The sequence below is a fragment of the Salmo trutta genome, chromosome 12, assembly GCF_901001165.1.
Source record: "Salmo trutta chromosome 12, fSalTru1.1, whole genome shotgun sequence".
NCBI classification, from domain to species: Eukaryota; Metazoa; Chordata; class Actinopteri; order Salmoniformes; family Salmonidae; genus Salmo; species Salmo trutta.
In genome coordinates, this window is record NC_042968.1 from 51,275,774 (window position 1) to 51,290,973 (window position 15,200).

The 15,200-nt window shown below is 42.9% G+C and overlaps 1 protein-coding gene across 5 annotated transcripts in view; it reads left to right on the top strand.

The window, feature by feature from the left end:
• The window catches only part of LOC115203757 (stromelysin-3-like), a 57,806-nt gene extending 44,028 nt beyond the window's left edge, over positions 1-13,778 (top strand). For 3 of the 5 annotated variants that reach the window (XM_029768720.1, XM_029768719.1, XM_029768723.1), the window contains exons 4-8: positions 1,305-1,438; positions 1,866-2,080; positions 2,530-2,734; positions 3,592-3,852; positions 13,254-13,778. In XM_029768720.1, coding sequence (XP_029624580.1) covers positions 1,305-1,438; positions 1,866-2,080; positions 2,530-2,734; positions 3,592-3,852; positions 13,254-13,438 — 1,000 coding nt within the window. In that variant the 3' untranslated portion in view covers positions 13,439-13,778. Of the gene's footprint in view, positions 1-1,304; positions 1,439-1,865; positions 2,081-2,529; positions 2,735-3,591; positions 3,875-12,516; positions 12,630-13,253 lie in introns of those variants that run through there. The other 2 variants (XM_029768721.1, XM_029768722.1) reach the window with 2 other exon arrangements.
• The last annotated feature ends 1,422 nt before the right edge of the window (positions 13,779-15,200 follow it).

Below are 15,200 nucleotides of genomic sequence, written 5' to 3' on the forward strand. Positions count from 1 at the left end.
TAGTGTTTTAAAAATCCTTTGTTCTCTGTCAAGTTTGTTGTTGATCATTGCTCGACAGCCATTTTCAAGTTCTGCCATAGATTTTCAATCTGATTTAATTAAGGCAAAACTGTAACTAGGCCTCTCAATGTCATCTTGTGTTTTAGGTTATTGTTCTGCTGAAAGGTGATTTTGTCTCCCAGTGTCCGACTGAACCAGGTTTTCCTCTAGGATTTTGCCTGTGTTTAGCTTTATTCCATTCTTTTCATCCCAAAAAACTCCATAGTCCTTGCCGATGACAGGCATACCCATAACATGATGCAGCCACCACCATGCTTAAAAATATGAAGAGTGGGACTCAGTGATATGTTGTGTTGGATTTGTTTTTTACAGTTTTACGTTAGTGCCTTAATGCAAACAGGATGCATGTTTTGGAATAATTGTATTCTGTACAGTCTTCCTTCTTTTCACTCTGTCATTTAGGTTAGTATTGTGGAGTAACTACAATGTTGTTGATCCATCCTCAGTTTTCTCCTATCACAGCCAGTAAACTCTGTAACTGTTTTAAAGTCACCATTGGCCTCATGGTGAAATCCCTGAGCGGTTTCCTTCCTCTCCGGCAACTGAGTTAGGAAGGAAGCCTGTATCTTTGTAGTGACTGGGTGTATTGATACACCATCCAAAGTGTAATTAATAATTTCACCATGCTTAAAGGAATATTCAATGTCTTCTTTTTTATTTTTACCCATCTACCAATAGGTGCCCTTCTTTGCAGGCATTGAAAAACATCCCTGGTCTTTGTGTTTGAATCTGTGTTTGAAATTAACTGCTCGACTGAGGGACCTTACAGATAATTGTATATGTGGGATACAGAGATGGGGTAGTCTTTTAAAAATCATGTTATACACTACTGAGTGAGTCCATGCAACATATGTTACTTATAAAGCACATTTTTATTCCTTTTTAGGCTTGCCATAATAAAGAGCCAGGGACACAATCTAAATTGAATCTATTTTAAATACTGACTGCGATGACAGCATTACTTTGATCAGTTACTGTACAAAAGGTCCAATGGAGCCTACTTGAATATCTGAGTCGAGAACCCAGCAAATAGTCAGTGTCAATTTCCACTTCAAGTGAATCTTAATTCATCTCAAAATGGATACGTCCCTGGTACGTACAGTACAAACTTAATAACAAACACGTGAATAAGATTTGTACGGAGCCCCTAAATTGATGTTATGACTTTTGAAGTGGTCATGAGGTGAACTTTGTCTTAAACAAATGGGTGACCACCTTGCCTTGTGCCTCTGTTTGTTGTGTAGGTACTGGCATGGTGACAACCTGCCCTTTGATGGTCCTGGAGGCATTCTGGCTCATGCCTTTTTTCCCAGAACTCACCGGGCAGGCGACATCCACTTTGACTATGACGAGAGTTGGACTGTGGGCAACAGCATGGGTGAGTATAAATAAGCGATTTACGAGCCTATAGGTACAGATGTAGGATCTTATTTTGATCACCCTGTTGCAGGATACATTTAAAACTTGTTGTGTATTTGAGGTTAAAAAGGCTTCTGAAGTTTGTAATTTCCATTTAGAAATATTTGACTTGATTTTACATTATGACAACCCCTACAAAAATGTCCATAAATTATAATCCAAATAATAATTAACATTTCTTGTTGCCGCAGGATTATTTTCTTTCTGTTGCAAAATGGATCAAATTAAGATCTAACATCTGTAGTAGTTTATAAGGGAAGATACTGAATAAACATTGCCAAAGATACTGCAAAGTTACTGCCTAAATCTTGCTCAGGAAAGTTTGGTTAAAGCCCTCTGTCTCACAGTCAATGTCCCTTGTCCTATGTCCCATGGTGGTCCCTCAGGCACGGACCTCTTGCAGGTGGCGGCCCATGAGTTTGGCCACGTTCTCGGGCTCCAGCACTCCCTGGTCAACAGAGCCATCATGTCCCCCTTCTACAGCTTCTCATACCCGTTGGAGCTGAGTGACGATGACAAGCAGGGCATCCAATACCTGTACGGCCCCCCGCGGAAAACCACGCCTGTCATGACAGAGACCAATGAGATCAGAACCACTGTGGTGAGGACAAAACATGAATAGAAGTTCAACTTATTAGGGATTACATCCATTGTTGGGAGCATATACAGTGCCTTCAGAAAGTATTCCCACCCCTTGACTTTTACCACATTTTGTTGTGTTACAAAGTGGGATTAAAATTGATTTAATTTTTAAAAAAATTGTCAATGATCTACACAACATACTCTGTAATGTCAAAGTGGAAGTAACATTTTAACAAAATGAAAGTCAAGGGGTGTGAATACTTTCTCAAGATACTGTAGGTAGCAACTGAAACATTATTAGGCTTATACGCAATGCTTGTTTCAGTGGCCCAATTCATTCTCTTGACAAAAGTTAAGATTCAAGAAAGTGTCTTGCCTTCCATTAGGCTGAGTTGAGCTTCCACCATATTGCTTTTGCATGTCAACCTGTGCTCACTGTGGGTCTCTCTCGCCATGACTTGGCCACAGCCAGACCCCTGCAAGACTAACTTTGATGCAGTGTCCATGATCAGAGGTGAGCTGTTCTTCTTCAAGTCCTGCTATGTGTGGCGTATCCGCGACGGCCGACTGCAGGCGGGGTACCCGGCGCTAGCAACGCGCCACTGGAGAGGGATCCCCAATAACATCGATGCGGCCTACGAAGACAAGACTGGAAACAGCTGGTTCTTCCAAGGTGGGTTCCACCATAAAAACAGAATAACTGCCATACTCTGGGGGCCTTTACTCATTCAAAAAAGTCTATGTCTATGGACTTCACTGCTCTGTTGGTAGCAGTTGCTTTTAAGCTCTGATATTTGGAAGGCATGATAAGGAGTGCAGAAGTAGTTTGTCCAAGGGCAATAAGTCCAAGTTGTCCTGATGGTGGCACTGAAGTGCCATAGGGTTTGAAACAAGGCTGCTCGCAGCTATATATATATTTTTTGAAAGTAGATAGTATTTTATGACAGGGCCGTTTGTAGCAAATATGGTAGGGGTAAAGAAAGGAAGGGCACAGACAGGAGAGGCCCAAGGTGAGACTTGCCCCTTTGCCAGATGGTATGTGTGGTCCAGAGTCGGGAGTTTAGACTGCTATACCAGACTCTGGCACATTGGTAGCAGTTCTGAGTAGGACCGAAAGTGTGCGCTTTGAGAGCCATTTTTATGAAAGTTAAGTTAGGTCAAACTTCTAAAATGAAAGTATTGGACAGCAGATCACCAAGGGGCAAATATGCAGAAGGGCTCAGCCAGTGTTTGGGTGGGTAAATTAGGTCCGCAGCTCCTACAAACAGCAGCAGTAGGGTGGGAGATGAAACACAGCAGTAGGTCCATTCACCAGGTGAAGGTTTCAGCCTGGTTCATGTGACCCACCATCTGCTTAGCACAAAAGTTGCCCCTACAAACTGATACAGGGTCAGATATTATTCCATCCCACAAAAAGTTTACATTACAATTGGGAGTAGACTAATCTGTTCCTAGATCTGTGTCTTAAAAGACATGGGCAATGTTTGATGTGTTCTCATTTGTGTCCCCTGTGTGTGACATTATCAACAGGTGACAGTTACTGGGTGTTTGACGCAGAGAGGAAGATCACAGGGCCGGACTCGTTGAGTCGGCTGGGCCTCCACGTGTCGGACATCCAGGCAGCCCTCATGTGGGGCGAGGACAAGGCCCAGAAGACTTACCTCTTCAAGTCGGGCATCTACTGGCACTTCAGCCCCCTGGAGAACCGGGTGGAGACAGCCCACCCACGCAGCATGCAGGATTGGGGGGGCATCCCCATGGACATCGACGCTGCCTTCCAGGACCGATATGGTGAGAGTCGTACTCCATTACTGTAAGAAGAAAAGATAAATTAATAATGTATTTTCAGCAAACTTAACATGTGTAAATATTTGTATGAACATAACAAGATTCAACAACTAAGACATAAACTGAACGAGTTCTACAGACATGTGACTAACAGAAGTGGAATAATGTGTCCCTGAACAAAGGGGGGTCAAAATCAAAAGTAACAGTCAGTAGCTGGTGTGGCCACCAGCTGCATTAAGTACTGCAGTGCATCTCCTCCTCATGGACTGCACCAGATTTGCCAGTTCTTGCTGTGAGATGTTACCCCACTCTTCCACCAAGGCACCTGCACGTTCCTGGACATTTTTGGGGGGATGGCCCTAGCCTTTTCAACTAACCTCCGATCCAACAGGTCCCAGACGTGCTCAATGGGATTGAGATCCGGACCCTTCGCTGGTCATGGCAGGACACTGACATTCCGGTCTTGCAGGAAATCACGCACAGAACGAGCAGTCTGGCTGGTGGCATTGTCATGCTGGAGGGTCATGTCAGGATGAGCCTGCAGGAAGGGTATCACATGAGGGAGGAGGATGTCTTCCCTGTAACGCACAGCGTTGAGATTGCCTGCAATGGGACAACAAGCTCAGTCCGATGATGCTGTGACACATTTACATTTACATTTATGTCATTTAGCAGACGCTCTTATCCAGAGCGACTTACAAATTAGTGCATTCACCTTATGATATCCAGTGGAACAACCACTTTACAAAAGTACATCTATATCTTTTTTTTGGGAGGGGGGAGGGTTAGAAGGATTACTATATCCTATCCCAGGTATTCCTTAAAGAGGTGGGGTTTCAGGTGTCTACGGAAGGTGGTGATTGACTCCGCTGTCCTGGCGTCGTGAGGGAGCTTGTTCCACCATTGGGGCGCCAGAGCAGCGAACAGTTTTGACTGGGCTGAGCGGGAACTGTGCTTCCGCAGAGGTAGGGGGGCCAGCAGGCCAGAGGTGGATGAACGCAGTGCCCTTGTTTGGGTGTAGGGCCTGATCAGAGCCTGAAGGTACGGAGGTGCCGTTCCCCTCACAGCTCCGTAGGCAAGCACCATGGTCTTGTAGCAGATGCGAGCTTCAACTGGAAGCCAGTGGAGTGTGCGGAGGAGCGGGGTGACGTGAGAGAACTTGGGAAGGTTGAACACCAGACGGGCTGCGGCGTTCTGGATGAGTTGTGGGGGTTTAATGGCACAGGCAGGGAGCCCCGCCAACAGGGAGTTGCAGTAATCCAGACGGGAGATGACAAGTGCCTGGATTAGGACTTGCGCCGCTTCCTCTGTAAGGCAGGGTCGTACTCTGCGAATGTTGTATAGCATGAACCTACAGGATCGGGTCACTGCCTTGATGTTAGCGGAGAACGACAGGGTGTTGTCCAGGGTCACGCTGAGGCTCTTAGCACTCTGGGAGGAGGACACAATGGAGTTGTCCACTGTGATGGCGAGATCATGGAAAGGGCAGTCCTTCCCCGGGAGGAAGAGCAGCTCCGTCTTGCCGAGGTTCAGCTTGAGGTGGTGATCCGTCATCCACACTGATATGTCTGCCAGACATGCAGAGATGCGATTCGCCACCTGGTTATCAGAAGGGGGAAAGGAGAAGATTAATTGTGTGTCGTCTGCGTAGCAATGATAGGAGAGACCATGTGAGGATATGACAGAGCCAAGTGACTTGGTGTATAGCGAGAATAGGAGAGGGCCAAGAACTGAGCCCTGGGGGACACCAGTGGTGAGAGCACGTGGTGCGGAGACGGATATACCCAACGCGGAGAGGGTGGAGAGGAGGATGTGATGGTTCACAGTATCAAAGGCAGCAGATAGGTCTAGAAGGATGAGAGCAGAGGAGAGAGAGTTAGCTTTAGCAGTGCGGAGAGCCTCCGTGACACAGAGAAGAGCAGTGTCAGTTGAATGACCAGCCTGGAAACCTGACTGATTTGGATCGAGAAGGTCATTCTGAGAGAGAAATCAGGAGAGCTGGCCAAGGACGGCACGTTCAAGAGTTTTGGAGAGAAAAGAAAGAAGGGACACTGGTCTGTAGTTGTTGACATCGGAGGGATCGAGTGTAGGTTTTTTGAGAAGGGGTGCAACTCTCGCTCTCTTGAAGACGGAAGGGATGTAGCCAGCGGTGAGGTGACACACCGCCCCAGACCATGACGGGCCCTCCACCTCCAAATCGATCCCGCTCCAGAGTACAGGCCTCGTTGTAAAGCTCATTCCTTCGACGATAAACACGAATCCGATCATCACCCCTGGTGAGACAAAACCACGACTCATCAGTCAAGAGCACTTTTTGCCAGTCCTGTCTGGTCCAGCGACAGTGGGTTTGTTGCCGGTGATGTCTGGTGAGGACCTGCCTTACAACAGGCCTACAAGCCCTCAGTACAGCCTCTCTCAGCATATTGCGGACAGTCTGAGCACTGATGGAGGGATTGTGCGTTCCTGGTGTAACTCGGGCAGTTGTTGCCATCCTGTACCTGTCCCGCAGGTGTGATATTCGGATGTACGATCCTGTGCAGGTGTTGTTACACGTGGTCTGCCACTGCGAGGACAATCAGCTGTCCATCCTTTCTCCCTGTAGCGCTGTCTTAGGCGTCTCACAGTACGGACATTGCAATTTATTGCCCTGCAGTCCTCATGCCTCCTTGCAGCATGCGTAAGGCACGTTCACGCAGATGAGCAGGGACCCTGGGCATCTTTCTTTTGGTGTTTTTCAGAGACAGTAGAAAGGCCTCTAGTGTCCAAAGTTTTCCTAACTGTGACCTTAATTTCCTACCGTCTGTAAGCTGTTATTGTCTTAAAACCTGTTTGGGAAAGGCGTCCCGCTAGCGGCACACCTGGCCAACATCCGGTGAAATTGCAGAGCACGAAATTCAAAAACAGAAATACTCATAATAAAAATTAATAAAACATACAAGTGTTATACTTCGGCTTAAAGGTTAGGCGTCTTGTTAATGCAGCCGCCGTGTCAGATTTCAAAAAGGCTTTATGGTGAAAGCATACCATGCGATTATCTGAGGACAGCGCCCCGCGTACAAAACCATACAAACATTTTCCAGCCAAGTAGAGGAGTCACAAATGTCAGAAATAGCGATAAAATTAATTACTTACCTTTGATCTTCATATGGTTGCACTCACAAGACTCCATGTTACACAATAAATGTTTTTTTTGTTCGATAAAGTCCCTCTTTATGTCCAAAAACCTTCGTTTTGTTGGCACGTTTTGTTCAGTAATCTATTGGCTCAAAGGCGGCCACAACAGACAGATGAAAAATCCAAATAGTACCAGTAAAGTTCGTAGAAACATGTCAAACGATGTTTATAATCAATCCTCAGGTTGTTTTTTGTCTAAATAATCAATAATATTTAAACCGGACAATAGCGTCATCAATATAAAGGAAAAACAACAAAAGGCACGCTCTCGGTCGTGCGCACCAAACAGGTCTGGGACTTTCCACTGTCCACTCATTCAAAGTGGTCATTCTCCCTCCTTTTTCAGAATAAAAGCCTGAAACAATGTCTAAAGACTGTTCACATCTAGTGGAAGCCATAGGGAACGCAATCTGGTTCATATCCCTTTATATGGTGGATAGGCTTTCAATGGAATAACACCCATTTCAAAATAATGGCACTTCTTGGAGGTTTTTGCCTGTCATATCAGTTCTGTTATACTCACAGACATTATTTTAACAGTTTTGGAAACGTTAGTGTTTTCTATCCAAATCCAATTATATGCATATCGTAGCTTCTGGGCCTGAGTAACAGGCAGTTTACTTTGGGCACGCTTTTCATCCGGGTGTGAAAATACTGCCCCCTTTTCCAAACGGGTTTAATGACCGTTCCACAGGTGCATGTTCATTAATTGTTTATGGTTCATTGAACAAGCATGGGAAACAGTGTTTAACCTGTCTGGGGTATGTGGGACGATTTCGTCCCACCTACGTAACAGCTACTGAAATTCCAGTGGCGCGATTTTTGAATCGTTAGAAATACTATTACTTCAATTTCTCAAACATATGACTATTTTACAGCTATTTAAAGACAAGAATCTCGTTAATCTAACCCCACTGTCCGATTTCAAAAAGGCTTTACAACGAAAGCAAAACATTAGATTATGTCAGCAGAGTGCCCAGCCAGAAAAAATCAGACAGCCATTTTTCAAGCTAGCATATCATGTCACATAAACCCAAACCACAGCTAAATGCAGCACTAACCTTTTGATGATCTTCATCAGATGACACACCTAGGACATTGTGTTATACAATACATGCATGTCTGTTCAATCAAGTTCATATTTATATCAAAAAACAGCTTTTTGCATTAGCATGTGACGTTCAGAAAACGCATAACCCCCGGCAAACTTCCGTTGAATTTACTAACAGTTTGCTAAATTACTCACGATAAACGTTCACAAAAAGCATAACAATTATTTTAAGAATTATAGATACATTACTCCTCTATGCACTCGATATGTCCGATTTTAAAATAGCTTTTCGGATGAAGCACATTTTGCAATAATCTAAGTACATAGCCCGGCATTACAGGGCTAGCTATTTAGATACCCACCCAGGTCAGCCTCCACCAAAATCACATTTCCTATAAGAAAAATGTTCTTACCTTGCTTGTTCTTCATCAGAATACACTGCCAGGACTTCTACTTCAATAACAAATGTAGGTTTGGTCCCAAATAATCCATCGTTATATCCAAACAGCGACGTTTTGTTCGTGAGTTCTAGAATGCTTCTTCCCGGTCTCGCGCATGGCGCATTGGCGTGTCAAAAATGTCTAAATATTCCATTACCGTACTTCGAAGCATGTCAACCGCTGTTTAAAACCAATTTTTATGCCATTTATGTCGTAGAGAAGTGATAATATTCCGACCGGGAGTATGCATTGAGCCTAAACAGCCGAATAAAATTTCTCCTCAGAAGCGACTCATGCACGCGCATCATTCAAAGGTCCTCTGAGCATCCACTTACAAAAGGCGATAATCTGTTTCAACCTGAGGCTCCCTCGTAAACCTTCAGTTATTTCGCGGGCTCTGAGAGCCTATTGGAGCCCTGGGAATTGTCACGTTACAGCTAAGATCCTTACTTTTCAATAAAAAGATGCAAGACGCACGACTCCTTGTCAGACAGGGTACTTCCTGCTTGAAACCTTGTCAGGTTTTTGCCTGCCATAGGAGTTCTGTTATACTCACAGACACCATTCAAACAGTTTTAGAAAATTCAGAGTGTTTTCTATCCAAACCTGAACAATAATATGCATATTCTAGCTTCTGAGTTGGTGTAGGAGGCAGTTAAAAATGGGAACATATTTTTCCAAAATTCTCAATACTGCCCCCTAGCCCAGACAGGTTAAACCCTTTACAATGAAGATCTGTGAAGTTATTTGGATTTTTACAAATTATCTTTGAAAGACAGGGTCCTGAAAAAGGGACGTTTCTTTTTTTGCTGAGTTGAGTAGTATGTACAGATAACACATGGCATACACCGCCCAACGAAACGCTTACTTCCAGGGTCCTTCTCGACAATGCAACAACAATAAGAAATTATAAAATATAAGTATATGAACATAAAGTAAATGGCTCAGTAAAAAATATTAAACATTTTAGCATAAGTATAATACACGAAGGCACAATTTATAGTTCAATATTTACACGTGTTTTGGGGAAGGGTGGTTGGGGCAGGTTTTTAAATTGTACAGTATTTAGCAATAATAATAAGAGTCTGTTAGCAGCAGTTTTGATGTGTGTGTGTAGAATGAATGTGTGTGAATGTGTGTGGATGAGTGTATGTCTGTGTGCATGAGTGAGTGCATGTGTGCTAAGGTGCGGAGAGTCAGTGCAGGTGTTGAGTCCAGTTCAAGTGTTCAGCAGTCTGATAGCTTGTAGATGGAAACCCACTTAGCACATTTGGTTCCTTGGAAGTTGTGGAAATGTCTGTTTTTGGTTTCCCGTTGGTTCTGGGAACGAAGCCATACGTTTCCTGACTGGTAAAACTGAACGTTTTTTAAATGTTCTGAGAACGAAAGTGAAAATATCACCGGTTTTGGGAAATTACATTTTTAATTTGCATGGAGGTTCTGAGAACATTTTATCATGGTTCCTTGAAAGTTTTCCTGGGAGGTTTTATTAACGCTCTGAGAATGGAAATTATAGGTTATTTAGATTTTTGTTTATAACTTCCTTAACATGTTCACTGAATGTTCAATAAGACTTTTAATAACACTGCTAGCTTATTTTGAGTTAACTTTTTTGAACGCCAAGCACAAGTAAATTAATTTCATTAGGCATTAGTCATGCAAACACATTTATTTTTTATTGTAACAGATTTAAACCTATAATCTTCTGTTCGCTAGCCATGGAATTAGTCCACTGCACCACCAGGATGGAACTTAGAATGCCATGTTTTTCTACGCATACAAAGCTGTTCATTTTAGTCTATTGAAACAGACCCCACTTAAAACCTCTTACATCTACACGTTCCGCTAGCGGAACGTCTGCTCCAATATCCAATGATGGGCGGGGCGCGAAATACAAACTCCTCTAAAATCCGAAAACTTCAATTTTTCAAACATATGACTATTTTACAGCTATTTAAAGACAAGACTCTCCTTTATCTAACCACACTGTCCGATTTCAAAAAGGCTTTACAGCGAAAGCAAAACATTAGATTATGTCAGCAGAGTACCCAGCCAGAAATAATCAGACACCCATTTTTCAAGCTAGCATATCATGTCACATAAACCCAAACCATAGCTAAATGCAGCACTAACCTTTTATGATCTTCATCAGATGACACACCTAGGACATTATGTTATACAATACATGCATGTCTGTTCAATCAAGTTCATATTTATATCAAAAACCAGCTTTTTACATTAGCATGTGACGTTCAGAACTAGCATTCCCACCGAACACTTCCGGTGATTTTACTAAATTACTCACGATAAACGTTCACAAAAAGCATAACAATTATTTTAAGAATTATAGATACAGAACTCCTCTATGCACTCGATATGTCCGATTTTAAAATAGCTTTTCGGATGAAGCACATTTTGCAATAATCTAAGTACATAGCCCAGCCATCACGGGCTAGCTATTTAGACACCCAACCAGTTTAGCCTTCACCAAAATCACATTTCCTATAAGAAAAATGTTCTTACCTTGCTTGTTCTTCGTCAGAATGCAGTCCCAGGACTTCTACTTCAATAACAAATGTAGGTTTGGTCCCAAATAATCCATCGTTATGTTCCATCAAGACGTTTTGTTCGTGCGTTCTAGACACTATCCCAACGCTAAATCTCGGCCACGAGCATGACGCAGAATGTGACAAAAAATTTCTAAATATTCCATTACCGTACTTCGAAGCATGTCAACCGCTGTTTAAAACCAATTTTTATGCAATTTATCTCGTAGAAAAGCGATAATATTCCGACCGGGAATCTGCCTGTCTGTATACTGAGGGAAAAACCGAAAGCCGGGGGCGGGGCGGGTCGCGAGCGTAAGGCTTAGTCCACTGAGTGACCACTTAGCTTTTGCTCTCCTTTGTTTCAGCCAGGGCTTTGAATTACGTCATTCCTGTTTTTCCCGGGCTCTGAGACTCCATTGGAGACGTGGGAAGTGTCACGTAACAGCAGAGATCCTTAGTTTTTGGGAGAGATGTCAAACAAAGAAAATAAAAGGTCTGACAGGGTACTTCCTGAACAGAAGCATCTCAGGTTTTTGCCTGCCATAGGAGTTCTGTTATACTCACAGACACCATTCAAACAGTTTCAGAAACTGTGGAGTGTTTTCTCTCCAAAGCTAATAATTATAGGCATATTCTAGTTTCTGGGCAGGACTAATAATCAGATTAAATCGGGTGCGTTTTTTATCCAGCCGTGAAAATACTGCCCCCTAGCCATAAGAGGTTAAAGTAATGAAATACCAAGAAAATAAAGTTGTTTGGTCGAGTTTCTTAAATGTGCTGAGAATGTTCCAAAGTGAAGCAACTATCCTGCACCATCCTCAGAAAGTTGTGGGAAGGTTTTGTCATTGAAATTACCACCAGGGACACCTGGAGTCAATATTAAATGAATAATTATTTATTATCAGCAAGCTGGAGATGTTCCAGAAAACTTAATGCACCATAGTACATGTCGGTCAGGAGCTCCCGGGGCAGTCCCGTTAGTTCTCTTATATACGGCTATACAAAAAAAGTAATGTACGCATGATTTACATTATTCATCATTAACTTTAGTTCCTTAGTGACTGACCAATACCTCACAAGGCTTCTTCTCTTCAAGCTGAGACCTTGAAACTGAGATGCTAAATTTCTTCATCCGCCTTAGAAAGTAGAGACGCTATTGCACCCTTTTTACAACCCAGTGAGCAGACACTGGTTGAGTCAACGTTGTTTCAACATAATTTTTCAATTTTTCAACAGAATCAACATGGAAAATACATTGGATTTGAAAAGTCATTAACCAGCACTGATTTTATTTAATTTCAACCAGTGTAGTGAACATTGAAATTAGGGTAAAACTTGAATACATTGACTTAAACTGGAATTTAATACTGCTGACTCTCTACTGCAGTCCCATTGATGTGGATCGGGGCATGTCAATGAACAGCATTCTCACATAGGTGTTCTTCTTATCCAGATGTGTTAGGGCCGTGTGAGTTGCGATGTAAAGTGGATCCAGTGTGCCCGGCATGCTGGTCTTGATGTGGGCCATGACCAGCCTCTCTCTCGAAGCACTTCATGATGACCAGGGTGAGTGCAACGGGGCAATTAGTAATTTGGGCGTGTCACCTTGTTTTTATTGGGCACTGGGACGATGGTGGTCTCCTTGAAGCAGGAGGGGACTACAGCCTGGGACAAGGACAGGTTGATTATGTGCGAAAAGACGCCCACCAGCTGGTCAGCACACTGAGGATGCGGCCAGGGATGCCATCTGAGCTGGCGGCTTTGTGTGTATTCATGTCTGCCTCGAGAGCGAAAGCACTTGGTTGCCCGTAGCAGCAGGAGCATTGCTGGATGCCTCGAAGCGAGCATAGAATGTGTTAAGCTTGTCTAGGACGGAGGCTTCGGTGGGCAGCACACAGCTGGATTTGCCTTTAGTCCGTGATAGTCTGTAGTCCTTGCCACATGCATCTCGAGTCTGTGTTGTCTTCAAGTTTGAGACTGAATTGTCTTTTTGCTTCCCTCATGGATTTGCAGAGCTCGTACCTGCTTGCCTTGTACGTGTCGCGAGCCACCGAGTCATCAGGGTTCATTTTGCTGACATTGAATGCATTTAAAGTGACACTGACATTGAAAATGTGTGTGTGTGTGCAAACCATGATAATTCTGTTGAACTGCAGTGGACTAAATTTTGACCCTTTGTCCTCTTGACAGGATATGCTTATTTCCTGAGTGGGATGCAGTATTGGAAGTTTGACCCGGTGGAGGTGACGGTTCTGGAAGGATACCCACGCTATATCGGCATGGACTTCTTTGACTGCCCGCTTCCTATTATCGATAAAGCCCAGGAAGAGTCCATATCGCCCGAAGAGGTGAATGGAATATCACGGGCAAATTAATTTGTTTGCTCTTAAGACTTATGTCATTACAATGGGACTTTAGTTTGATATAATTAGATCATTGAGTAACATCAGCAGGTTGACTGCAGCTGTTGGTCTATTAGAGGTGAGGACTTGGTTGAAACTTTCATTATGAACCCAGTCTGAGGTCCCTTGGCTGTCTGAAGACCACTAGAAATTGAAGTCATATTTCAACAGGTGAATTGGGTATATTTCATTCTATCATCATCCACAATATGATATTTTCTGGTGTAAAATCAATGCACAGGCTTTCAGAGATACGTTAAAGAGGACATGGACAGCTCTGCTGAATATATATACTTTATATATTTTTACTTGATGTATAGTCTTGATTCTTATTTATTGTTGTTTATTTGTTGTCAAACGTTTTTAATCCACAGATGAGTCTCAATTTTTCTGTGCAGTCCCGCTATGCCATTGTTTATCAGGTGTAGTAGTGTAAACCTACTTGACAGGGACCCACATTTTCTCTCCAGCCTCATTGAGCTTTCTATTTCACACACAGGTGCTCAAACAGAATCAACGAGGAAGGTAAATTTGTACCTCAAATAAAGTTCTTTGCCTTTAACAGTTAAAGGTTACATTACACTCCAAAATCAAAGTTTGTCAGATGTTTTGATACCTTAAAAGCAGTGTCCTAGGTCGTTGATTTACGTCAACAGAACATCTGTTTTGTACATCCCGCTATATGCCACAATCCAAAATGAATGGAAAAGATAAGCAGCCTTCAATTTGCTGTGCTTATCTTTACAATTTATTTGGGTTTGATGCAAATGTTTATTTTACCTTTAACTAGGCAAGTCAGTTAAGAACAAATTCTTATTTACAATGACGGCCTACCCCGGCGACGCTGGGCCAATTGTGCGCATCCCTATGGGACTCCCCATCACGGCCGGATGTGATTCAGCCTGGATTCGAAGCAGGGACTGTAGTGATGCCTCTTGCACTGAGATGCAGTGCCTTAAACCACTGTGCCACTCGGGAGCCAATAAAGCTAGAGGGTTGTGAATTCATCCTGACTTTAGACAAACTTTGAGGTCTGAAGACATGACAAAGTCTATTTTGGAGTGTAATGTCCCTTTAACTTCTATGGGAAAAGTGGGACGTGAGCGTCCCACTCTATTCAACAGCCAGTGGTAGAGGGTGGCGCGAAATTGAAAACCTCAGAAATGCTATAATTTCAATATTTCAAACATATGACTATTTTACACCATTTGAAAGATAAGACTCTCGTTAATCTAACCACATTGTCCGAGTTCAAAAAGGCTTTACAGTGAAAGCAAAACATTAGATTATGTTAGGAGAGTACATAGCCAGAAATAACCACACAGCCATTTTTCAAGCAAGCATATATGTCACAAAAACCAAAAACACAGCTAAATGCAGCACTAACCTTTGATCTTCATCAGATGACACTCCTAGGACATTATGTTATACAATACATGCATGTTTTGTTCAATCAAGTTCATATTTATCAAAAACCAACTTTTTACATTAGCATGTGATGTTCAGAACTAGCATACCCACCGAAAACTTCCGGTGAATTTACTAAATTACTCATGATAAACATTGACAAAATACATAACAATTATTTTAAGAATTATAGATACAGAACTCCTTTCAGATTTTAAAATAGCTTTTCGGCGAAAGCACATTTTGTAATATACTGAGTACATAGCTCGGCCATCAAGGCTAGCTATTCAGACACCCACCAACGTTGGGGCTCAGTAAACTCAGAAAT